The sequence below is a fragment of the Rhamphochromis longiceps genome, linkage group LG3, assembly GCF_057381845.1.
Source record: "Rhamphochromis longiceps isolate RC_006_pf linkage group LG3, R_longiceps_female_GT1.1, whole genome shotgun sequence".
Classification (NCBI taxonomy): Eukaryota; Metazoa; Chordata; class Actinopteri; order Cichliformes; family Cichlidae; genus Rhamphochromis; species Rhamphochromis longiceps.
The window spans coordinates 19797820-19814409 of record NC_140559.1 but is presented as its reverse complement, the minus strand read 5'-3'; the positions used below and the strand labels follow the sequence as shown (position 1 = coordinate 19814409).

The window sequence follows — 16590 nt, the reverse complement described above, 5'->3', positions numbered from 1 at the left end:
GTGAAAATGAGAAAACTAAAAAGCTGCTGTGGTTTATTAAAATAATCTCTTCATGAAGCTGCATAAAAAATCATCTGCAGTAATTTAAATGTTTTATTCTGCAGAGCGTGAACCAGCTGAAGATGTCAATTATGGATAATCAAAGAGGTGCTCTTTATCTTTGACTGTGGACAGAGACAAGCTAGCTGCTCACCCTGTTTACAGCCATCATGCTAAGCTAGGCTAAACAAACCACACCATGAATCAACTCACAACTCAGGTATATGAAGGATAAACCACTTCAAGCTGCACAGAGCTGAGCAGGACAGAAACAGACTTAGAACAGTTGATGGAAATCTGTGTGACAAAGTGGTTACCATGAAGTCATTTACTTAACCATACTGATGATTTATTTTCTTGTTATTTTACAGTCACCCATAATGCTTTAATTTAGACATTGCTGGTGTAACTTTGCTTAACACACACTATCCCGGGTTTGTTTGTGGTAGCAGTAGTTACATCCATTACATCCATGCGTATGTTTTTTAAAGCAAACACTACTAATCATTTGAATTTTCTTCTGTTTGCAGGCAAATGTCCAGTTAAATTATGTGTCTTTATTTTGTTTTGGTTATACTTACCATGTTTGTCCATGTTTTTTATTCAGGTCCTATATTTAAGACAGGTATATGGGAAGGGCCGCCCCAGTACTTCCTGTTTATGTAGGGTCATGAGGTCAATGATTGCATCATTGGGTTAGGGCAGGGGTCGGCAACCTGTGGCTCCGGAGCCTCATGCGGCTCTTTAGTCCTTATAGTGGCTGCGTGTGGTTTGGGAAAATAAATTAAAAGTATTTAGCTGAAGTGTATTTTATTGATGTTAGTTCTTTTTTAACTTGTAGTTATAAATTGGAAGATTATTGTGATATGGAAATATAAAAATAAAATTATATTCTATTATTTTTTCATCGCTCAAAATAAGCGTCACACTCGCAGAAGCCGGTGTACCTGCCGAAACGCCGTGCATTTATCGAGACTTTCGACCCTAGGTAGGCCAATTATGGATCTTCGGATCCACATTATGTCAGCAGCTGTTCTCCACCGTGAACTATGTTAAAAACAAACCCCGCTCACGCCTCACAGACGACAGCTTACAGTCCTGCGTAAAGATGAAAGTGACTTCGTACAGCCTGCAAGTCGTAAATCGTACAGATTTGCAGACGCTGTGCGCAGAGGTTCAGGAGCAGAATTCCCATTGTAAACATGCCACGGCAGACCCGACAATGTTTGCATGAACAGGCTTTTCAGCATCTCTTTATTGACCACTTTTCACACACGGTTGCTGTTATGATATTTTGATACCACGGTTAGCATTTACAGAAGATTGTTTTATACAGGAAAACTGTTACTCAATATGGCCCATCTACTAGTTGTTTTTCTCTTTTTCTGTGACCCAAGAATTAATGTGTAAGACTCACAGGCTGGTACCCCAAGGTCGAAAACACCACAGAGATGAGACCACTTCCTTACTCCCATCCTCCCTTCCTTATCTCTTAGAAAAAGGCTCGTTAAAGGCCAGGTGGTTTGTTTCAGAATTCACTAATGAAAGAACTCTGTATTCTGTGTATTTTGCTGGGATGATCATAAATTGTAGCTGAACTGATAAACTACACACAGGATACTTCTTTGCTCACAAGGCAGGAAGACGTTTCCTTATTTGGTCTGTACTGGTTTGAACTGAGAACTTGCTGACACACGAACCTTTTTTTCCTCTATATAAACTGCTGTGTATCAAATAAACCTTTGAGTCGATTGGGAAGGCAACCTAAAGCAGTCTCTGTTTTCTTGTTCTCCCAAGCTGCTCCCGAGCTCGTACTAACACGCTGAATGGCATACCTGAGTGTTACTTTAAATAATTAGGAATCTTAGAAGGAAAGGACAGAACTCTGCTTATCGCTCACGCCACGGAGGAAACCCGGGACGGCAATTTCCTTCAGTTGCTATACGCATACAGCTGGTGTTGAAGCTCACAGCTCGACACACACCAACACAACAGCATAAATAGCACAGATGTTAAGGCGGCAAAGCATGATTACGGGTGCCGCTAAGGTGTGTCCGCCTCCCCTGCAGCGGCGCTGCAGACAACGCCCCGCCACACACATTAACCAGGTAAAATACATTGTTGGGTCTGTGTTTCCACAAACCCCGCAAATTCTAGAGACTTATTCATCATGAAGAAAACAAGACAGTCGATCGATCCATTACTTGCGCAAGGGAGGCCTCTCATCTGTGTCCAGCACGTCGAAATGACCACCAATGCCTCTCACTGCCTTTTATTGACAATCTTCAAACAATAGTTTACAAAGCACCTCCCCTTGCAACCCCCCTTTGGTTACGTAGACAAGGCACTGTATGTAAGTGTGTGTGTGTGTGTGTGTGTGTGTGTGTGTGAGAGAGACCTCCTGCTGACCAAAGGGTCATAAACCCAGGATGTCACGGACCCAGCTCTGGGGACTCGGGGTCCGTGGGCAGTGGGGACTGTGACTATTATTGTTGTTGTTGTTGTTGTTATTATTATTATTATTATTATTATTTGGTGTGTTGTCTGCACTGCCCCTATGCACATCTGTATGTAGGCAGGTATGTGTGTGTGTGTGTTTTGCCTTTCTGCTGTGGCCAAATTACAGGCACCTTCAGCCCTGGGGGCGTGGTCTAACTTGAGGGCTGGCCACACCCGAAGTCCTGGCCGCACACCTGCTCCTCATCTGGGCTCGTCGGGGGAGCTATTTAGATGAGCGATGGAGCTTCCACCGACGCTGGATTATTGCGTTTGACTACACGTCAGTCTTCAAACAAGTCAAGTGTGAGTGTATGCCTGCTGGGATAAGTGTTAACGGCTGCCTCTATTGTTTTCCCCTCAGGAGGAGTGTGGGACGAGAAGGAGCAGTAAGCACGGGGAGTGCAGGGACACTGGGGCAGAGAGCACTACACGGGGACTTTTGGGAAGAAGACACTCCACGGGAGTCTGGGAAACTGGGGATTTATTGTTGTTTACTTCACCACCTTGTAAATAAACACTGTTGCACTGAAGAGTCCGGCGTTTGGGTCCTATTTCCCCATCTCCCCACGGTCTGCCAGCCAGACCGCGACACAGGAAGCTTACATCAAAAGAAACAGATGTTTCAGATAGGATGTATCTACAATAAACCCCCCCCCCCCCCAGCACAGAGTGGCTGGAGAGGTGGTCAGGATCAAAGGGATGGCTTTGATCCTACTGCTTAAACTAAGACTGTACAAATTTAAGAAACACAATGGCAACATTCAACAATTAGACTTAACATACATATTTAGGCAGAATTTTGCAAATATCTATTTTTCATCTTTTAGCAGCATAGTGCTTTTTTCCAGTTATTTTTTAAAAGTCAGGTCAACTCTACACTTCATCCTGCAGCATCTGGACTCCCCAGGAACCTACGCCAGGATCCTGTTTGTGGACTTCAGCTCTGCCTTCAACACCATCCTTCCAGACCATCTCCGAGGCAAGCTTTCCCAGATGAATGTGCCTGATCCCACCTGCCGGTGGATCACTGACTTCCTGACGCACAGGAAGCAGCATGTGAGGCTGGGAAAGAATGTCTCGGACTCCCGGACCATCAGCACCGGCTCCCCTCAGGGCTGTGTTCTTTCTCCTCTGCTCTTCTCCCTGTACACCAACTGCTGCACCTCCACCCACCAGTCTGTCAAGCTAATCAAGTTTGCAGATGACACCACCGTTATTGGACTCATCTCGGATGGGGAGGAGTCTGCCTACAGGATGGAGGTTGAACGTCTGGTGTCCTGGTGCAGCCACAACAACCTGGTGCTGAATGTCCAGAAGACAGAGAGTACTGGATGTTTGCAAAGATGATGGTCTGGTTCGGAAAGCCAGAATACAACTAGGAAATAGAAAACTATCAGAAGAGGGTGAAAGGCTCAATAAACCATCCACTCTTGAACGCCCTATACACAAATTAGTGGTCCTAATAGAAAGTAACTAGAATGTTCCAGTGGAACGTCTGTAAATGTGTATGGGATGGTTAAAGTATTAGGATTGTGTCATGGTCCGCGGCCCGGCGTCCGGGGTGCTGTTGGGATGCCCACGGGCGTGGCTGCTAACCCCACACCTGCATCCCATCCCAGGCGATCACCAGGTGGACTATTTAATCCTGCCCTACCTGCTGCTCCACGCCAGTCCGTAGTTGCCTCTCAGCGGTAACGTACACCTGCGGGAAAAAACCCTTATGACAAATTGTCCATTGGAACTGACTCTGTTTTACCCTGTGTACTCAGATCACAACTCGGCGTTTTTGCGAGCCACCTGCCTGTCCACCTGTCCGCCTGAGATTCGGAAGCACTATCAGCCTCGCCGTCTCGACCCTTTTGGAGCCCTCCCCCCTCTGGTTCACTCAGCCCGGCTACCTCCGTAAGACGTATACTCCACCTTCCCTCGTATGCTGCCTTTTTTCCGCACCCCAGTAACCTGTTTCTCTTTTTTTGTTTTGCAGCTTCTCACAGCCCCGCTCTCGGCGTTCCCTGCGCAGTTCACCTCCCCAGTCCCTCGGTTTCTTCTGGTTCCATACGTTGTTTTTTCGGCTACCCTCACGGGACACCTTTAGTTATAATAAATTTGCTTTCTTTATTACCTCCTACCCTGGTGTGTGTGTTCTGCTTCTGGGTCCAGCTTGCGCACGGAACTTCGGTTCATGACAGATTGACTTGCAAGTTTGTCACAATTAAGTACTGTTTGGTTCTGTAAATTCCTAGATTTATTCAAATTATTTACAGATTTCATAAATCATAGTTAAAATAGACAGTTAAAATAAAGTTGGTTATTTCATGTTTCTGTGATAGATTCATGCTCAATTTAGTTCTTTTATTTACAAGATAAGATGATAAAAGTGTAACATTAATTAAAAAACATGTCTAAAATATGTGATTACAAAATATGGGTTTGTTAAATATGTAAAGTGCTGTAAAGTTTGTATGAGGTAAAGTTTGTAATTGTCACATGACCAGAGTTTGGTTGAGATCACAACCATGGCATTGTGGAGCTAGCATGGATACATGGCTACAGATGCATCTACAGCCTCAACGTTAATGTTATTCTGCATGTGGTCCAAGAGGCGCACACAGTATGGTTTCATGTATATTGTTTGTATAATGTTGCATACGTGTTCTACACTGGTAATGAGAGGACGTTTTTGTGATATCCATTATTGTGCATTTTTCTTTTCTGCTTGCACAAGACTGTTTATGGACACTGATATGAGAGACTGATAAGTTCAAAACATTCATGTTGTAAACTTTGTGTTTCTTCAGTTTTCACGGTGTCTGAGGACAATGGGAGGGAGAGCCTTCAGTTTTCAGGGGTCCGTTCTTCGTACCTCGCTAAGTAGGTTAGCCGGATTAGATTGTTGACGATTTCGCGTGATCTTGGATCGTTCGGTTCCCCGAAGCTCATCCGGGACTTGCTGTCATAGCAACAGAGCCGTAAGCGTAAACCTGCTCGGGAGCAGGTTTACTTTATGTAAACAGGATTAGATCGCGGCCACGCAGGTATGTCCGCTTCATTTATACGAAAGCAACAGCGATATTTTTCCACTGTTTCACCATAAATAAATATTATCAATGTAACTAAAGATAATGCAGCACCTGATCCATTTATTGATGTCACACAGATACATACAGGTCATTTCCTAAAAAAGGGAAATGTACTATTAACATTCTATTACATGTATGTGATTATTACAGATGTAATTCATATTTCAGAGTAGTAATTGTAAATTACTTCGTGTAATCAAGATGAGAGACCACGGCTATAAAAGCGAAGGTGGATTTGGGAAGCCTGTCGCAGCCATGTCCTGTCCGTATACGCGACCAACCCATTGCGGAAGGTGCAAGATTGATAAGGAGAGTCCTCAGAATTCAGCGTATATTGCGGGACAGACAGGATCCTTTAGCTCAGCGCGACAGTGTGCTCATTGAGAGATATCGATATTCCCGTGAGGGTATTATTTACTTAACCAACTTGTTGACGAGGGGGTGCAGGACCACCACCTGTCTTTTTTTCCTCTGCCCTTTTCTTGGTTGCTGTTATGAACAAACTAACAGAGTATTACAGGCCAGTATTACCTTGCCAAGAGACGCAAAGCAATCTAAGAGATAAATATTACCATTCTGTAGAATACTCCTGTATTCCACTTTTACTTGTTCCCATGTTCTTGTGGGTCCTGTTGTGGCTCTAATGTGAAAGGGGATATAATATAACATATTATAATATAATATAATGCCATATGATATTGGACAATATAGTGTCATATGATAGATCTACCCTACCGCCTACTGGTGTTGGCCAGAGGGGCCGATGGCGCGATATGGCAGCCTGGCTACAACCGTAGCTGCCTCCACCAGTGTGTGAATGTGGGAGTGAATGAATAGTGGTATCGTAAAGCGCTTTGGGTGCCTTGGAAAGCGCTATATAAACCCAATCCATTATTATTATTATTATTAAATTACCTACGAGTTTGATTTGTCAGCAACTTTCTGCCAGCCCTCTCTCCTTGCTTTTGCAGCCTTTGCAGTGTTCTCTTGCGTTTTAATTAAACTCTGAAACTCCTGAAATCCCTCACTCATGAGTTCTTGCTCTGCTGCCGGAAAATACCGAGCACGCCCCTTGGACATTTTCGCCGACCAATCAGCGGGTTGCCGATCAATGTTTCTACTATCGATGCGTAGCCCCTTTTACGACACCCAGTGATGTCACATTCCTGCGTCCAGCTGTAGTAATCGTCAACAGCAGGTGTGTTCGGGGAACCGGATTAGCGAGCTCACGGTTAGCGCGATGATTTGATCTTGGATGTGTCATTTGATCTTGGATGTAGTAAGCGACGTACGAAGAATGGGCCCCAGGCCCCTCTTCTGTGGAACCAGCTTCCAGTTTGGATTCGGGAGACAGACACTATCTCTACTTTCAAGATTAGGCTTAAAACTTTCCTTTTTGCTAAAGCATATGGTTAGGGCTGGACCAGGTGACCCTGAATCCTCCCTTAGTTATGCTGCAATAGACGTAGGCTGCCGGGGATTCCCATGATGCATTGAGTTTTTCCTTTCGAGTCACCTTTCTCACTCACTATGTGTTAACAGACCTCTCTGCATTGAATCATATCTGTTATTAACCTCTGTCTCTCTTCCACAGCATGTCTTTATCCTGTCTTCCTTCTCTCACCCCAACCGGTCGCAGCAGATGGCCGCCCCTCCCTGAGCCTGGTTCTGCCGGAGGTTTCTTCCTGTTAAAAGGGAGTTTTTCCTTCCCACTGTCGCCAAAGTGCTGCTCATAGGGGGTCATATGATTGTTGGGTTTTTCTCTGTATCTATGAAGCACCTTGAGGCGACTTTTGTTGTGATTTGGCGCTATATAAATAAAATTGAATTGAATTGAAATACCATTGTGAGGCATTTAAAGTCCAACAGCTCCCTCTAGTGGCCATATATAAACGTGTCTGAGGCTGGTGTTAATGTAAAATGTGTGACTGGGAGAAACAGTTTGCCAGCTCTAAACTCAAGTGGTATTCAGATGGCAGGGAGGATGCCAGACAGACCTTGTATTCCTAAACATATGGTGAGGGTGAGCTGAGAATACCTGGCAGAGGTCCTAGTCTGTGGGATTTTCAACTCCCAACTGCAGCAGAACTTCAATAGCAATAGGATTGGGGCATTGAGTCTGATCCATGATCTGGACCATGCTCTGCACCTTCATTGCTGTGGCTGCAAAGTGGTTGGTGAGTGTTGTGGTGCTATCCCCTGAACCGGATGACGGACTCCTACAATGAAGAGAGCCATCGAGCTAAAGAAGGTTTTTGGGCCCTTATTATGCAGTTACATAAATTTCAGTGCACTATTACTCAACTGTAACCACTGTTGCTACAATGATATTACATGAATACTAACTGGTTATTACAGTAATTGACTAGTAATAACCTATTACTAGCATCATTACGTTCTATTTCAACCTTGGTACTATTGCCACTTTATTACAGAGCTGTAATAGAAAGTGCTACTGTTTTTTATTTTTGTTGTTTGAGTTTTTGTTCATAACTGCTTTGATTCATGACATATGTTTTTTTACTTCTTGAATGTAACATATATTTTAAATCTCTGCTCTCAGCATGTTGTACAGGAAGTAGAATTAAATTTTATTTTCAATCATAATACCAAGTTTATCTGGATCCATAGGCTGTTACTTTGTTACTTTGCCCCTGCAGGTGTGCATTAGTTCCATATATGGAACAAACAGTGGAGATAGGAATGTGGTTGCTAAGGTGTTGATATGGCACTGGTGTCACACAGGTGCAGGGTGTGTTGTGTAAAACAGGCTAATACACGATAATACAGGTTAGTTTGGTCTGTGGCTGCTTGGTACAGAGGTAGCTTTACCCACAGAGATTTAACTTTTTTATTTTATCTTTAGATTAATGAACAATTGACTTTTGTAAAACCTTTTGAGTGTAATTAAACAGCAAGTTTCTTTTTACCACTGAAAAAACAGACCTCACACCTTTTTTTTTTATCTTTCAATGGATAAACGTTCAATCCTGATGATCAGAGGACTCTTCAAGTGATCCCTGCAAAACAGTAAGTCTTAAAAACACTTTTGTGTCTAAGTAATCTTAGATCTGGGGCGATCGTGGCTCAAGAGTTGGGAGTTTGCCTTGTAATCGGAAGGTTGCCGGTTCGAGCCCCGGCACGGACAGTCTCGGTCGTTGTGTCCTTGGGCAAGACACTTCACCCGTTGCCTACTGGCGGTGGTCAGAGGGCCCGGTGGCGCCAGTGTTCGGCAGCCTCGCCTCTGTCAGTGCGCCCCAGGGTGGCTGTGGCTACAATGTAGCTTGCCATCACCAGTGTGTGAATGCGTGGATGACTGGATGTGTAAAGCGCTTTGGGGTCCTTAGGGACTAGTAAAGCGCTATATAAATACAGGCCATTTAATCTGATCTGTGACTTACAACAAGTCAGCAGCAGACAGACGAGTTCTCTGCAGATTATTTGCTGCTGCCTGTCTCTACATGTTTTCTCTGTGTGTGTTTCTGCTGCTTCTTTGTCCTCACTGTAAACAGATGTACTGAGAGACTCCTGCACTGATGTTTCATAGGAAAGACCAAACAGCCTCACTGGTTCTCCATAAAGAACAAAGATTTGCTCTCTGTGGCTCCAACACAACTTAAAGACAATCAAAGGTGGAGAAAGTTCTCCAGAACAGCTGTGGTTTTATGGAGGCTACAGCTAAATGCTGCCTCCTCCATAGTACAATATACATTTTTATACAGTGACGACATTTTGACCTTTGTGTTTTCACCTCTTTTCTCATGATGAACATGTTTCTGATAATCCTCCAGTGAGATTATGATTCTTGTTTTGTGTTTATGGTCTCTTTAAGAGTGAGTTTCTGATTTTTAGTTTAGTTTATTAGAGTTGGTTCAGTTTTTGTCTTGTCGAGAATCACTTTACTGACTTGTGAATCATGATTCACAAGCCCAACTGACTCATTCACTGACTCACCCCTGTTACTGTTAGCAAACTAATTTCATTAGTAGAAATATATCAAGTTTATAATTAAAATTGTGAGAAAAAAAAAACAACAGCCAGTTTATTAACTAAAACATTTCTGCTCTGGACTGGAAGAAAAAACCCTGAGTAGAAAGCTCACATCAAGACAAGTGTGTTACCGTGGAAGAGACGCTTCTTCATCTGAGATGAAGTCTTATAGTCTGACTGACGCAGTATAACATTCAGGCTACACTTTTTTTGTTTTGCAAAGATAATAAGCAGACTAAAGAAAACAAAAAAAATTAACTCAGTTCCACCACTATTTAAAAAAATACAGGGTCTGACTCACATTTCTCGCATGAGAAAATATATATATTTGACACATTTGTGGAAAATACTAATACAATAAAATAAATGTTCCCTTTAGAAATCTTGATTTTCTTGCTCTTTCTTGCTCTATAAAATAGTTATTTTTCTTTTTCAATCACTCATCTTAGCAGTAGGATTTACAGGTGCTAAATGTGGCAGAATAAGTCGTGATAACACTGGGAAAAAAGAAAAAAGATGATGTCATGTGGGGAATTGCACCTCCCGAAATATTCATATAATAAACCTTGTTTATCACCTGATAATAAAAGCACACAGACTCAATAATGGTGAAATTGTTTGACTTATTTTAAGTTTCAGTAAAATTTTTTGTTTCACACATTTCAGTGTCTGAATATATAATTTGTAATAAAGTGTATTACAAAGTAACAACTATCATCACTGATAACAAATGACTGAAACATTACATCTACCACTATATGAGCTTCCTGGTTGTGCTGCATTCCCAAATACATATACGTAAATATAAGTTCCTACTTTGAACTTAAATGAAACACTCCCTCAACTTGGATTTTGGACTTGAATGTCAGAGCACCTGCAGCCAACCAGAGTTCACAGTCCAGGATAGGAGTGGTGACATAAACATCAGTAAAACTTGTGATCTCTACTGTGATGCTTGTGTATTTGTGACTCACTAAATGAGACAAACACAGAGCACTGACCAGGAGCAAATGTGTCACAGATCAAACAGAGTGAAGCATCTTACAGATCAGGAAAAAATATAAAATTAACACAAACACTTTAAAATTTCTTAAACCGCAAAGAGCTAGGTAATGAATGAGTACCTGTTCTACTTCAAGACGAGTGTGTAGATTATAAACTGTTGCATTTGCAGGAGTTACTGACAATAAGTGCTCTGACAGGAGTGTGTAACCTGAGAAGCTCATTGAGGTAGCTCGGCGCCAAGTTATTAATGGTTTTGTAGGTGAAAAGTAATATTTTAAATTGAATACGGTATTTAATTGGAAGCCAGTGCAAGCCAGCAAGAACAGGAGTGATGGAAGAAAACTTCCTGCTTCCTGTCAAAAGGTGTGCCGCCGCATTCTGGACAGTCTGAAATCTAATAAGAAGGGTGGAGGAAAGGCCAATGTAAAGAGAGTTGCAGTAGTCCAACCTGGAAGTCACGAATGCGTGAATGTTTTTCCAGATCAATGTGCAGAATATAGCGCTTAGCATTAGAAATGAGGCACAGCTGATTAAAACTAGACCTCACAATAGCAGACACTTGCTTGTCAAATTTAAGCGAGCTATCCAGTAGTATGCCCAAATTACTGGCATAGTCAGAGGGAGAGCTAGCAAAAGGCATCAGAGCAGCACACAGTTGGTCGTGGGGGATTTTACTATCAAACACCACGATCTCCGTTTTCTTTTCGTTCAGGACAAGAGAATTACTCTTGAACCAACCTTTAACCTCACGCAAGCATTCACGAAAATAGTGAAAAGACATAGCAATAGTGAAAAGACATAGCAAGATAGACATAGCAAGATCGTCGGTAATCTCAAAATAAATCTGTGTATCTGCATAGCAATGAAAGGCAATATTATACTTCTCAAAAATTCTCAAAAATTGCTCCAAGAGGGAGCAGATATAGTGAAAAGAGAATAGGGCCTAATACAGATCCTTGAGGCACACCACAGCGTACAGGTACCGAGGAAGATGAGAAGTTGCCCAAATTAACCGAAAAAGACCTGTCAGCAAGATAAGATTTAAACCAGTTGAGGGCAGTGCCTCTTATACCCACAGTATGCTCAAGTCTTAGTAGAAGAATGTTATGATCAACCATATCAAAAGCAGAGGAAAGGTCCAATAAAACCAGGACCACAGAGCGTCCAGAGTCAGTGCTTACAAATAGGTCATTGAGAACTCTAAGCAAGGCCGTTTCAGTGCTGTGCCGTGGCTTAAAGGCAGACTGAAATTTCCCTGCAAAGCAAAGCAAAAGGTGGCTACTTAGTGTAATCTAAAATATAAAACATATTTAGAGTTCTTATTCTCTCTTATTCTTTGCCACGTAATTCCATATCTCTTGCTTCATATATTTGATGTCTGTTTGTATTAGGTAAGTAGTAAAGATAAAGAAAATATAATAAATGAAAAGGTGTGTCAAACCTCTTGGTAGGACTGGCAGTTTTGTTTTTCAGTTGTTTTTATATAATTTTGTTTCGTTTTGGTTTTTTTACCGTACAAATTTTCCTCCTGCTATTCTCCAGTCACTCCAGTAGGTAACGCTAAAGTACCATTGGTACTGTAAGCTGATTGGCCAACAACCATTACGAACTAGACGAAGAAGAAAGGGAGTAGCTGGAGGAGCAGATCTCAGTCGGAATTTTCAGATTGATCACGTCCTCAGTCTGTATTTTAAACGGGGAAAGTCAGAGCAGCTTCATGAAGCTCAAGTTACAATCCAAGATGGAGGCGGGGAATGTACCTGTAATAAAACTAAATCTTTTGAATCTGTTCCCCACTGTGGTGTATTTTAGACTTGCTAAATAATCCGTGCACAGAGCACTGACCAAACTCTAACATGAACAACCTGCAGTCATGGTTTTACCTGCAACAAGTCTAGCATTGCACCGCTCTGCTACTGATCGATCAATGAATGGCTCTAGCTTGCAAAGTAGTAAATGAAAACCTTCACAGTGCGAGCGAGTGGCAAGGGTCTTTCTCAGCCTTCCGAGTGCAATGAAACGCATCACAACACATAATGCGGAAGTGTTTGATCAAACCTTGTTTCCCGTTACCCCAACTGTGATGGCTGCCAAAATATATATTGCGTTTTGGACTTGTCTGGTTGCCTTCGTCTGTGCAGGTTAAATTTAGTTATTATAAAGTCAAACATGTTGTAAAGCTGCTGTTTAAACTGGCCGGTACTTTATTCTGAGATAAATATGATGAAAGACTGACTCGGTTACTGGCATCCCCGGTGGCACCTTCAGATGCCACAACTTAGAGCATCTTTTTCAATAATGGCTTAACGAGTTATGTTGAATTTAACTCCAGTGTTTTCATGAAGGTGTCTGTCTCTAGATCAGCTCATTAACAGATGCTGGACACATTTCCTGGTTCAGAGTTTCGGTTTAAAAACAGCAGGAAGCGCCAGTGTTTACTGATTCTTTTACACGCAGCACATTAAAGTGAAATATAAACTATCTGCTGGGAGAAACCATCTTATGTGTGCAGCGTGTTAAGTTGTAGCCACTAAAATTGCTCTATGACGCATTCTGACGGGAAAGTCCGTGAACTAATTTAGCGATACAGGAAGTGTACGAATGATTTGCTGCCGCATTAATCTCTTCTTTTTGAAACGCTTTTGCATTTTACTGTGAGACGCTGCAATTCCTGAGTTACCACAGGAAAACAACCTCTGCTGGGCCTTCTCTTTAATAGCCTATTAGCCTTTATTCCATTTCTACCTACTGTAGTCGGCTCAGCGTGGTTTTTAGTTTTCCATCGTGTGGTAGTACCTGATAACGGGCACTTTTTAGTACCTGGTTAATGACTTTTACCATGAATTAATGTTTCAATCTTAAACACGATCAACCTGTCTGTAATAATCAGCTACGTGCCACAGGCCTTCAAACTGGTAGTTGGTAAACTTTTACTTCAAAAACGCAACTTCCTGACCCAGCTGTCTTGGCTCATTGTAGGCCAATTGCCAACCGTCCATATATCTCAATTATTCCTGTCTTCCACCCCTTGGTCACAGCACATGCGTTCCCCTCCCTGAGCCTGGTTCTGCTGGATGTTTCTTTGTGTTAAAATGGAGTTTTTCCTTCCCACTGTCACTACAGTGCTTGCTCATAGGATCATATGATTGTTTATTAAGCTGTTCTCAATTGTAATGGAAAAAGAGTCGCGCTGAGTCATACAGTATTGAGCTGATCCAACTAGGTACTAATGAAAAATGGTTTATATGTGTAAGGACTAGTTCCTCTAAGAGGTGGATCCTAATAATCTGAAGAGATTCACAGTTGTTGAAAGGCTGGAAGGTGGAGTGTTGACAGTCTTTGACTGGAAGCAACTGGTCCACCTACTGTCTTTAGGAGAACTCGATTATTCCCAGTCAGACCAGTGACAGTGGTGTCATCTGCAAACTTCAGGAGTTTCACAGATGCTTCTCCTGAGGTGCAGTCATTAGTGTAGAGAGACAAGACCAGTGGCAAGAGAACACACCTCTGGTGCAGCCCACTGTTGATGGTCTGTGTGCCTGATGTGAATCTTGAATCTTGAGGAAGCTGGTAGTCCTCTGACAGTTGGAGGTGGGCACAGTAAGTTGGGTGAACTTCTGCTGCAGGATGTCTGGGATGACTTTGTTGGATACAGGATACTGGCGCATGTCCCAGGTTGGTTGAGGTGATGCAGGATTTACTGCAGTCCCATACTGATGCATCCTCAGCTGACCTGTTTGCCCAGTAGGGAAACTACAGGGTGTCCAGCAGAGGCTTTGATGCCCTTCAGGTGTCTCAACACGAGTCTCTCAAAGGACTTCATGACCACAGATGTCAGGGAGACAGGCCTGTAGTCATTTAATCCTGTAATGGATGACTTCTTTGAGACTAATAGATTACATTTTATTACATTTTTACTACTGTTGACATTCACTGCAACCATCTCAGAGCTCTTTCTCTTTTCTGTGGGTGGTGCATGGCCATTCCTAATTCACGAGACAGAGGATCATTTATCCGTTTGAAGGTCAGTGGATCGATCACTGGCTCCTGTAGCCTGCATGCTAAAGTCTCCTTGGACAAGAACTTTCTCCTCAGGATACTGAACCCTGAGTTGTTGCTGGTCAGAGTGCAAATCTGAGAAAGCACTGAGGCAGAGATAACAGTGGTGTGTGTGTGTGTGTGTGTGTGTGTGTGTGTGTGTGTGTGTGTGTGTGTGTGTGTGTGTGTGTGTGTGTGTGTGTGTGTGTGTGTGTGTGTGTGTGTGAATGATCAGCTGAGGAGAAGGTTGTTATAGGAGTAACAGTCCCTTTGCTGTATGAAGCTGAGAGTGGGAGGGCTTCTTTCAAATCTGACCTGCAGTCAGTTCCAGCGTCTCACTTCAATCTGCTCTGTGTTGTTTCCTCTTTCAGACCAGAAAAACATCACAGCTGAGTCTGGACAGGACGTCACTCTGACATGTCGAGCTCCAAATAATAACCCCATCAGTGTTGTAAAATGGAGCAGAGCTGACCTGAGAGATGAATATGTGCTTTTGTACAAGAATAAGCGAATTGAACCAGACGACCAGCATCCATCTTTTATGAACCGGGTGGATCTGAAGGACAGACAGATGAAGGATGGAGACGTGTCTCTGATTCTGAACAATGTGACGATTAATGACACTGGAACATACGAGTGTGTTGTCATTCCCAGAGGTGGAGGCAGTTCAGAGCCCATCAGCATCATCCACCTTCATGTTGTTCCTCCAGGTGAGTGAGCAGAGTTGAGTGTGTGTGTGATCAGAGGTGAAGCTGCTTCCTGGTTGTTGATGTTTGTTTCTAAAGATGTTGTTGATGAGACTTTGTAGAAAGCAGCTGGTCTGAGTGATGTGATCAGAGTGCAGTAGATAATGTCTGACAGCAGTTTGAAGAGGAAATGGATTCTGTTCTGTTCTTCACTCATCACCTACCTGACAGCTGACACCTCACACCTGTTTCTCACCTGCAGGTCAGCCAGGAGGACACACAGAGGATGGAGGGAAGGAGGATGGAGGGAAGGAGGGTGGATCTGTTGGACTGAAAGTTGGTCTGTCAGTTTCTGCTGTTCTTCTTGTTGCTGCTGTTGGTGGATTTTTGATCTACAGAAAACATGAAAAAACAAAGAGTCAGGATCCGCACCATCAACCTGCTGAATTGCAGTCTGTTTGAAACGTGAGTTTTTACAGCTGAACTCCTGGAGTCTGAGTCTCCTGCTGAGCCAGATTTCATTTAGTGTTATTAAACATTCAGAAGATGATATGAGGACAGACATCAGTCAGCTCTCAGAGATTTGAACTTCCTGTTTTTGTTTGTTTGCTTTGTGTGCATCAGTATTAGTTATTAGTTTGTTTTAGCTTCCAGGTTAGTCGCTCATCTCAGTGGAAGAGTTTATGTTCTTAAACAGTGTTATTTACACTTTTGCCTTATTTATATGTGGAACATTCAGGACTTCATCATTCAAACAAAGAAAAGTTACAAATCTAAGAATAAGATCAGTGATATTCAACAACAAAAACCATTTTATGTGACAAACATCTTCTTTGTCTCTGATGTCGACAGAAATAAGTTTGTCTCATCTTCAGGTTCAGCTGTTTGTGAGGTCAGACTCAGACTGATCCTCGTGTTTAGATGTTACACAATAATTACAGACACTGACTGACAACACAAACACAACACAAAGTGCTCAGGGTCCATTTATCAGCTAGAACTGAGTGACTGAATAATCTGATATTATTATGAAACCAAAGAGAAATGTGTTACATGGAGCTGCAGAGTCACATGTTTCCTCTGATCTATGAAGCCTTAACTTGTTCCTCCATGAAGGAGACTCTTCAGTTTAAACATGTCAAGATTATTTATTATTTTATTTTTATACCAGTTTGTTTACTGATAAAGTTTTACACGTGTTACTCTTCAATGTTTGTCTTTGTTTCCTGTCGCTGTAAAGGTTTCCTGACCTG

The 16590-nt window shown here is 42.5% G+C and overlaps 1 protein-coding gene across 1 annotated transcript; it reads left to right on the top strand.

The window, feature by feature from the left end:
- The first annotated feature begins 12664 nt into the window (after positions 1 to 12664).
- Positions 12665 to 16195, top strand: LOC146673320 (programmed cell death 1 ligand 1-like). The gene is made up of 3 exons (XM_085401994.1): positions 12665 to 12754; positions 15023 to 15361; positions 15600 to 16195. Exons 1-3 carry the CDS (start codon positions 12697 to 12699, stop codon positions 15797 to 15799), a joined length of 597 nt encoding a protein of 198 aa, XP_085258120.1. The 5' UTR covers positions 12665 to 12696; the 3' UTR covers positions 15800 to 16195.
- The last annotated feature ends 395 nt before the right edge of the window (positions 16196 to 16590 follow it).

Bases quoted from the DNA above. Each gene is read 5' to 3' on its own strand.
- LOC146673320 (XM_085401994.1), top strand. From the start codon at position 12,697: ATGGCTGCCAAAATATATATTGCGTTTTGGACTTGTCTGGTTGCCTTC. The intron at 12,755-15,022 runs GTTAAATTTAGT...TTCCTCTTTCAG, and splicing joins GGTTGCCTTCGTCTGTGCAG to ACCAGAAAAACATCACAGCT. The intron at 15,362-15,599 runs GTGAGTGAGCAG...TCTCACCTGCAG, and splicing joins CCTTCATGTTGTTCCTCCAG to GTCAGCCAGGAGGACACACA.